This window comes from Mustelus asterias, chromosome 18, assembly GCF_964213995.1.
Source record: "Mustelus asterias chromosome 18, sMusAst1.hap1.1, whole genome shotgun sequence".
NCBI classification, from domain to species: domain Eukaryota; kingdom Metazoa; phylum Chordata; class Chondrichthyes; order Carcharhiniformes; family Triakidae; genus Mustelus; species Mustelus asterias.
This window is the reverse complement of record NC_135818.1, coordinates 20,850,165-20,859,689: the sequence shown is the minus strand read 5'-3', so window position 1 is coordinate 20,859,689 and position 9,525 is coordinate 20,850,165. Positions and strand designations below refer to the sequence as shown.

General features: G+C 46.0%; 1 protein-coding gene across 2 annotated transcripts; it reads right to left on the bottom strand.

Annotated features, from left to right (window-relative positions):
• Nucleotides 1–1,239: 1,239 nt before the first annotated feature.
• Nucleotides 1,240–8,836, bottom strand: LOC144506986 (mRNA decay activator protein ZFP36L1-like). Of its 2 annotated transcripts, none has more exons than XM_078233492.1 (2): nucleotides 8,713–8,836; nucleotides 1,240–4,421 (listed from the first exon to the last, which is right to left on the bottom strand). In XM_078233492.1, the coding sequence occupies exon 2, from the start codon at nucleotides 4,413–4,415 to the stop codon at nucleotides 3,441–3,443; it is 975 nt and encodes a 324-aa protein (XP_078089618.1). In that variant the 5' UTR covers nucleotides 4,416–4,421; nucleotides 8,713–8,836; the 3' UTR covers nucleotides 1,240–3,440. The 2 variants fall into 2 exon arrangements, with proteins under 2 accessions (XP_078089618.1, XP_078089617.1); XM_078233491.1 differs by lacking the exon at nucleotides 8,713–8,836 and adding an exon at nucleotides 6,789–7,080.
• Nucleotides 8,837–9,525: the final 689 nt, after the last annotated feature.

Sequence of the window (9,525 nt, the reverse complement as noted above, 5' to 3'; positions counted from 1 at the left end):
AATAGAGCCAACATTTCAAAATTGGCTCAATTCTCTCTCCACAGGTGCTGTCAGACCTGCTGAGATTTTCCAGCGTTTTCTGTAGAAAATTCTTTGAGGGTTGAGTCAGCCAACACTCGGCCCGCATGTGGCTGATGCTGCCGCCTGGGAGGTCAAACCCTGGCATGGTCCTTCGGGACCTTTTTCTGTGTTCAAGGGTAAGAATGAATCTCCTCCTACCCACCCCCATGTAGAGCCCGGGTGATATTTTCCCTCTGCCAACCATCCTTATGCCAACCAGCACCAGGTCTGGGGCTACTGTGCTTAGATCAAGACCACTCAATCGGATTTCATGTGGGATTCCTGTAGCCATTGGTTGTGATCCACCAATCTAATTTTGGGTGAGTGCTGGGTGCTAGGAGCCAGGAATCCTTCCGAACACACAGCACCATTGAGATTACATTGAAAGTTTCATTCGACACTAAAGCAAAAAGTCTGAAACAACCACTTGCTGAGTTTTCTTCAAGACAGGGGAGCCTACTTTGATTTGATAGAATCTAGCAGGCCATCCCAAACTCCAGGAACGCGGCCAACTGCTGAAGATCGAGCCATCGCCATCTTCAGGCAGGTTTTGTTGCGTCATCGCTGCTTCACCGCATTTCCCACTGCTTACCTTTCAATTCACCGGTTGAAATCTTACAAATAATTCCCCCTTTCTACGACAGGCGTGTGTCTCACTGGTGTGAATGTGTCACCACCTCAGCATGCAGTACACCCTGTTGTTAACTGGACCAGTGCTTGGTCACCCCAGCACACTGCCTGGGATCCATCTCAGTCCACAGGTACCCTTAGGACAAAGTCCAAACCTGGATTCAGTGCAAATCTCAATCCTTGCTGAGCATGGCAAACCAGTCAGGCATCTAGGTAGGAAATTCTACAATAGTTCAGGCAGTGTCAGATCCAAAATAGAGTCTAAACCCAGCCATTCACCAATCTTCTGTCCCAGAACTCATTCCATTTGGTTTATTAGGAGCGTTGTAGCATGTTCACAAGGCCTAGGGGATTAAATCATGCCATTGAGTAACCATTGTCTGTGTTAAATTGCTACCAGGGCTCCTTTAATGCACAGCGGGTTAACATACGTCTCATTACACATTCCTCAGTGTCACAGCCTCACTCGACCTCCCCATCCCATTTAACATTGGCACTAAGTGCTAAGCAACAACAGTTCTAGAAGGGACAAATCCAGAGTTACCACACTTTTGGAAAAAAAAACCATTGGGGTTTATTGGTTTACATTTGAACCAGTCATTACAAAAGCATTCTGTATAAACAGACATAGAAAAAACCATGTAGTGAACAAAGAAGGAAAAATACATTCAACTTCCCTTTGTGCCAACTCCTGGACCTCTCTGAACAGGAGGTCAGGATCTATCAATAATAAAAAAAAAGTATTAGTTACACAGAAAGCATACATCAATGCTTGGAATGTGTTCCAACAGGCACTTTTGTGTCACAGTACTGAGCCCGCATCTTCTTAACAGTCTCTTGTATAATGGAAGGTAACTCAAAAGCCTAAAATCCTAGGCCGCTGTTGACAACAAGAGCTTAAAAGGCAGTGAGCGCAAGGCTGCCATAAAAATATGAGGAAATCGATTTGTTTTTAAAAAGGATGGGGGGGGAAAAAACTACAAAATAAATAAATTCAAATGTTTTTGTGTTTTTAAATTACTTTTTTTTATTAAATAAAATAACTGAAGAGTAACGTTACAAAAACCCTCATCATTGTAGTATAATATATTAAACTGTGGAAATGAAAATAAGAAAAGGAGAAAACCTCACAATCTTCAGATTAATAAGATCATAATTTAAACATAAAAGAAAAATATATTTCTATGGTTCATCAGTGATAAATACAAACAAAAATGCATATGTTTGGCAATAAATATGTTTTTGATAAGTTAAATAAGCAATTTTTTGTGTATGTATGCATGTGTCTGTGTGTGCAGCGGGCAAGCAATATTTCTAAATTCTTTAACATTCTGCTGAAATTTTTTTATAAAAAAGGGGAGGTAGGGTGAAAGAAAAAGGAAAATGGAATTAACTTGGCAAAGTCCAAGGCTAGCTGATCAAAGCATCTCTCTCAATTTCTGTCTCATCACTGAAGATAATGCTGTTCATCCAAAGCTATCCGCCCCCCCCAACGAAGAAATTTTCACAGTCCCTTCCCATCCCCTCACCCAAAAATGAGAATTATTCCAAATCAAATCTTACCTACTGGGTACTGAACAGTTTAAAAACAAGGCAGCCAGAATTATATTACCAGCACCACAATTAAAATTTAAAACTAGCGGTGGCACACTCCCCCTCCCCCCTAGACTCCCCACCCCCCCGTCAAATTATTTATATCCTTCCCCCAAAGAAACCTTCAATTCCCATGCCCTGCATAATGTCTTGTCACAACTTTTGTCCATTTATAAGCAATGGAAGCGATCAAAGTCTACACTTGATAAATTCCAGTCCCTGGAATTGACAAATTGTCACCACGTGAAGAGAAATTGGAAGGAGAAGTGGGGCGAGGATGGGGATCCAGAGGAGGATGAGCAGGTGGTTGGGGAGGGGGCGGATGGAGGAAACAGGGGAGGTGGAGCAGAGGGAGGTAAAGTGCCCCTCCCCCCCGGATGGCTGGACCACCTGTCTCAAGACCTGCCCACCAAAGTATCAGGAAGAAGCTTTAGTCAACTCATAGTAAGACCCCACCCAACCATGCAAAGACACTCATTTGGTGCTGCCATTGCGGGGAAATGTAGCAATTGAATGGCTGGGGGGGGGGGGGGGGTGTGGCGGCAAGTCAAGTTACAGCTAAAGGGACATCATCAAATGTAGATTTAATTTTGCTACATTAAAGATCTGCTTTGGCAAATCGTGGGTAATTATGCCAGTTGCACCTCAACAATTCTCTTCAACAAGATCCTCAAATCCACACTTCAGGAGCGGAGGTCAGGCAGATAGGTCGCTGGTCAGCAAATTTTCACTTCAGATCCCCTCACAAAGTGTCCCGATTCAACTAGGCCAATTCAAACCTACCACAGCTTATCCCCAGGATGACTCTTCCTCCAACACCCAAAAACTAAAAACGGAAACAAAAGGGCCATTCTGATTTGCCAGGGAAAAAGAAGGGATAAATTATTAAAAAGAGATAAATGTGCAGTCATTGCTGTCCCCTTGCTACAAAGTGATAAGAAACACATTGTAGGTCATGAGTGACGCTGTGTGTAGCTGGCAGCTTCAGGATTAGCAAGTCAGTTCTAACCTGTGTATGTATGTGTGTGTCAAAACGCTGGCTACCTGGACCTTCAGAGAATCAAAGTTCATCTTAAATGCTTGCTCAGATTAGGGGTACATTTTTTTTCCAGACAGCACTCTGCCTCTCCCCGTATGGGAAAGGAAGACGGCGAGAGTTAATCATCCGAGATGGAGAGTCTGCTGAAGATGGGAAGACGTTTGCTGAGGTCGAGGGTCGGGGACTCGGAGCCGCTCACACTCCCGGAGCTGCTCAGGTAGTCATCAGACATGGAGTCTGGGGGGCTCGGGGGAGGCTCGAAGAAGTGGGGAGATTCAGCCAGGGGTCGGAGCAGGAAGGAAGGAGAGTGGGCGCCGCTATTGGTGGACGCCATGGGCACTTGGATCCCGATGCTGGGCGCAAAGAGGCTGGCAAGTTCCTGGCTCGAGTAGGTGAAGGGGTTGCTGGCACAATCGGGCAGGGTCGGGGAGGAGCTCAGGTCTTCGGCACTGAAGATGGGGGGAGGGGTGATGGAGGTGGGACTGTCCAGCAGCCCGTTGGAGGAACTGGAGATGCCAGAGAAACTGTAGCTGTGCTGTAGGCGGGGCCTGTCAATCTTGTTGGATGAGGAGAGCGGGAGATGCTGCTGGTCGTGCCCGGGGGACATGCGCCTTTCCTCTGCGTTGTGGATGAAGTGGCAACGGGGTCCATAGGGGCAAAATCCGATGGTGTGGAAGGTTCGGCACAGCTCTGTCTTGTACTTGGGATGCCGGGCCAAGCTCCTCAGCTCATGGATGCCGTGAGCAAACTGGCACTTGTCGCCATACTTGCACGACCCATTCTCCTCGAAGGGACGGCACAGCTCAGTCTTGTAGCGGCTGGAGTTGACCTGGCTCTGAGGTTTCTGAAGGCCTGTCTCAGAGAAGGAGCGGTCCCGGAACTTGTTCTCCTTGTTGGCGATGGCAGCGGAGCTGCTCTGTTCCAGCTTCAGGCTGTTCAGGAGCTGGTTCTGGTTGAACTTGGAGTTAGCGTTGGCGAGGGTAACTGAATGGCGCCTCTGATAGTCCACCAGTGTCGGGGTCCCGACTGCCTTCCTGTCCAGCAGGGGCACACTGGAGCTGCCTGCGTTGATGTTGTTATTGTAGCTCATCATCTTGTTCTGCACGAGGAAGGGGAGAAAACAAACTTATCACTTTAGGTCACAGCACCAGCACTTTCAACCCAACAAGCCATGACTCTCCTCACCTGACAAGCAAACTCTTCTATCCTAATGCAGTCAGCGCATTCCAAACCACATGTATCAACGTTCCAAACCAGAACCCCCAAACATGCAGACCTGTATCAACGTTCCAAATCAGAATCCCCAAACAGAATGGCAACATTCTCAGTCTGGGATCAAGGAAGTTCCCCCCCCCCCCGCCCCCCCCCCCAACCATGCACAAAATAACTTTAAGATACTTTTTGGGTTAATTCTGCTATTTTCCTAGCTTCTCCTCAAGTGCATCGACAACATTCACCTCAGTAGAAAGGGTCGAGAGCTTCAAGTTTTTAGGTGCCCAGATCACCAACAACCTACCCTGGTTCCCCCCATGCCGACGCTATAGTTAAGAAAGCCCACCAACTTTCTCAGAAGACTAAGGAAATTTGGCATGTCAACTACGACTCTCACCAACTTTTACAGATGCACCATAGAAAGCATTCTTTCTGGTTGTATCACAGCTTGGTATGGCTCCTGCTCTGCCCAAGACCACAAGGAACTACAAAAGGTCATGAATGTAGCCCAATCTGTCATGCAAACCAGCCTCCCATCCATTTACAAAACTGAGGTCATGTACCAACCGACTCAAGAAAAGCTTCTTCCCTGTTGCTGTCAGACTTTTGAATGGACCTACCTTGCATTAAGTTGATCTTTCTCTACACCCTACCTATAACTGTAACACTACATTCTGCACTCTCGTTTCCTTCTCTATGAACAGTATGTTTTGTCTGTACAGCGCGCAAGAAACAACAGTTTTCACTATGTTAATACACGTGACAATAATAAATCAAATCTAATCACTCCATGCGCTAACGAGCTACATTCTCCAAGAGGAGGAGGTTCCTCTGAATTCCTTCAATGGTTTCATTAACGATTGAGATTTAAGGCTCCCAGTTTTGGATTTCCTTCATGTAGATTCAGTCTATCAAACACCTTTGTAATTTTAAAGGCCTTAGTTAGGTTGTCCTTGGGGAAAGACCAGAGGGAGCGACCGCCTCGAGCTGCCCCCCCCCTCCCCCCACCAATTCAGGGCCGGATGACTTTGAAGTCATTGACAGAAGAAACTTGACTGACTTGTTTACATCGAGTAGACAAGAGACAGACTGTGGTTAAAGGCGGAAGTTGGCAATCCCTGGGCACAGCCCTCCTTGGACAAATTGGATTGTATCTACTGCTGCAGACTCCAGGGTTCCCCCAGCAAGAGCTCCTCACTCTGGGGTCCCCAAGCCAAACCCCCCCCCCCCCCCCCTCTTTGTAACATACTGCAATCACAGTATAGGGTTGGGGGCACCAGAGAACCCCTACCATCCCAGAATGCTTATTTCAGAAACCTACACACTCAAATCATTGCCATTTCCAACAATCCTGGAGGGAAGGGGCAAGGGAGAAGAGGCAGAAAGTATAAACTGAAAAAGTTGGGCAAAGGGCTCCGACTAGAGGCTTCCATTAGGGAGTTGGGAGGATCATGCCCTCCCCACTCTTTTATAAATTACATGTGGCCCGAGTGCATGGTGCTGTCCCCTTCCCTCCAGTCGAGGCGAGAGCTCAATGGGTCGAGGGACAAGGAGTGGGAGGAGGAGGAGCAGAGGCAAAGGGGACCATTCAAATGTCCTCGACACAAAAACTGGGACACGGAGTGGGGCGGGGGGGGAGAAAGAAACCTCAACATTCCAAATCAGAACGTCGGCCGCGTTCCAAATCACACTTATCAACGTTCCAAATCAGAACCCCCAAACACAACCCAATCAGACTTGTATCAACGTTCTAAATCAGAACCCCCAAACACAATGGCAACATTCCCGGGCTGGGATCAAGGAATTCCTCCTCCCTTCCCCCCCCCCCAAAAAAAAACCACGCACAAAATAACTTTAAAATATTTTTTTGGTTGTTAATTTTGGAAGGATTACAAACAACGGGTTAAATTCTTTTTTTAAAAACCAACAGGAAAAGAAAAGTTCCACCAAACCGCCTCGAACAGGACAGAAAGAAAAATAAATCAGTCGGGGAAAAAAAAGCACCGTCTGATGCCAACTCGATCTTTACAAAAAAATGTAGAATTAAAACGCTCCGATCGACCGCATTGTTATAGAGAGAGAGACTCGAGTGAGAAAGTTGGGTGGACAAAATGCACACGAGTTTTTAAAAAAAGTTTCACAGTCTTAAGTACAAAAACAGGTCGAGAGATTGGGGGTGTTCAAAAAGCTGTAACTTGTTATAGCGCCGCTTTCCCTCATTCCGGCTTTTAAGAGTGTGGGATTTTTCCTTTACCTTACATAAAACTTCTCCAATGTCGTAGAAACATGAGGCGAACTTTGTAGACATGTTGAGGCGTCCAAGGGTAACGCAGAGCAGGGCGATGCGGCTGGTGAGTGAGTGAGAGACAGGGAGAGGGGGGGAAAGAGTGGCGACCGAGGCTGGGGCGGGACACGGATCGGATCGACTCCCCCCCCAAGCGAAAGCAAGTCTCGGTCGGCTATTTTTTTCCTTCCCCTCTCCGGGTTGCGAGCCTCCCACTCGCCCCGCAGACTTTCAGTAACTCGCACTCCGACATCACCCATAAATAATTTCCCTTGCCCCGGGAGGCGGGACCCTGGTATTTAAATCAGCCCAGTTTGTGGGCTCTTTTTGGGCGAGGGAGGGGAAAAAAAAATAACCCTCCCTCCTTGAATGACACCCAGCAAGCAGAGAGAGAGATAAAACTCCTTTCATTTAAAAAAAACAAAATCCTTCCCACCAAAAGAAAGTTAAAAGTTTGGTTCCAAACTTTCTCAAAAGTTTTTTTTTCTGTTCAAACCTTGCATGGAATGGTCATTTCGGATTTTTATTTACACACCATGACATCATTGAGAAAAGCTAAGTTACTAATTGATAAGATTTCTTTTTTCTCAATTCTGTTGTTGGGCTGTGTATTTTTGGGCGGGATTTGAGTTGCTTTCAGTTTAGAGGGTTGGATCGAGAAGGTAGTGTTGCGAAATGCTTTCAGCAAAGGGAGGGTTCTTTTTAAAGCCTGGTCTGCTTTTTGGACTGGACATTAGGGGAATTTTACACGATTTATAATGGGCTGTGGGAGCATGGAGCGGGTTGGTACAAGGCTGCACTGTATCTTTGCAACTGCTGCTTTCAGATATATATTTTTTAAATGACCAGATTTGATTGCTAATAGTTTGTGAAGTTTTTTAAAAAGTATAAATATAAGTTAGTGTCTTTTTTTCCGCCCAAATTGCCGACTTGCCCTGTTTTGGCACACACATAGTACTGAATTTGCATTGTGCACGGCTTATCATCTGTAACAGATGGTTGCAATTTCAGTCTGTTACAACGGATTTTGGCGGGAGAGGGCACATGGCGCTAAAAGGGTCTTTTTTTTGGGTTAGGGGAGGGGGAACCTTAAGCGGAACGTGGAGGGGGTTGAAATCAGAAGGTTGGTTTTAATTTGAAAAGGGCCACAAGAGCTTTTGTTTCTGGAGTCTAAAAAATAAAGGGGGCAAAAGTAATCCCTGCCGTTAATTCTAAACTTCCCAGGAAAAGGGTCAAGTCTGATTTAGGAATAATAGTCGTATTATCATCACCCCTGTCTTTTAGTAAAATATTGGAGCTTTTTTTTTGCTGTGTAAAAGCTCCACCGTTTAGTTTTGGATGTTTCTTTTAAACTTGAGCGACTCCACATGATCCCAATTTCCTGCTGAGTTGAGATGCAAACGCCCCATCATGTGTTTTGTATTTCCAAACTGCATACAAATAAAAGCAAGGCCGTGTGTTTGTTTTTCTTAAAATTCAAGATCCTGCTTTATTTTTATTTAGCCCAACCCGTAAAAGTATTGCTGAAACCCAAATGGAGAAATTTAAAATTACAAGTCGTGGCCCAGCACTCTGGGGAGAGGAAGTTCTTAAAACGGTCGATTGTGGGGTGGTTGGGAGGGATAACATTATACCCTTCAAATCCCAAACCCCCCACCCCCACAAACTCTTTCACCCACATTTACATGTGGTTGTTGATCAGTAATTGTATCTGTCGCGAATTAGAAGTGTAACTCCTATGAAAACTTTGCTATTTCTTTTAATGTACATTTTTATATCGATCGAGACACGATTCAGCCACTTTTCCCCCGCAAAAAAAGTCTCGAAATAGCCACATATGTCACGACAGTGGCTCACTTCGAAAAGTTTCTTTTTTTTCTATAAAGCTATTTACCTTTCCGGCCACTGGGATATATTTTGTTGCAACTCACACCCCCAAGGCAATCTTTTTAGATTCATCGGAGGGAGTCAAACTGCTCCTTGTGCTGGCGTCCCTGTCCATGTGCTGTGTGTGTGTGTGAGAGAGAGAGAGGCGTTTTTAATCTGATACTTTCCCTCTCCTTGGCTACAGGGAGGGGAGGTCCCTGGGAATGGCACCACTTCCTGCACACATACACACTCTCTCTCTCTGTAAACAATTCCACTTCTTTTCCACCAGCACTCCTTTTGTCCTTCCAATCAGGGGGAATTCTTTGCAGGAACACTTTTTATGCACCCATCCTCCCCCCAATCTTTCTGTTCTGAATTAGAGGAATTTTCTTTTGGGGGGCGGGAAGAGAGGGAGAGGTCACAAATTAATTGATTCACAATCCCGTTCCAGACATTTGAGCACATAATCCAGGCTGACACTCCCACATAGAGTCCAGAGGGAGCACTGCGCTGTGGGAGGGAGGTGCTGGTCTTTTTGAATGAGGTGTTGAACCGTGGCCCATTCTGGCCTCAAAAAGTGAACGTGAGAGGATTTCTGATGTGATATTGGGAGAAGAGCAGGGGGAGGCTCATGGCTAATATTTACCCCTGCCGCCAACAGCTAGAAGCAACTTAATCACAGCAAAATACTTTGGGGGGGGGGGTTGGGGGGTGTTGGAAATCCAAAAGGATTTATTAATGTCACATCATAGAATCCTACAGTGCAGAAGGAGGCCATTCGGCCCTGTACCAAGTCTGCACCAACCACAATCTCACCCAGGCCCTATCCCCAGAACCC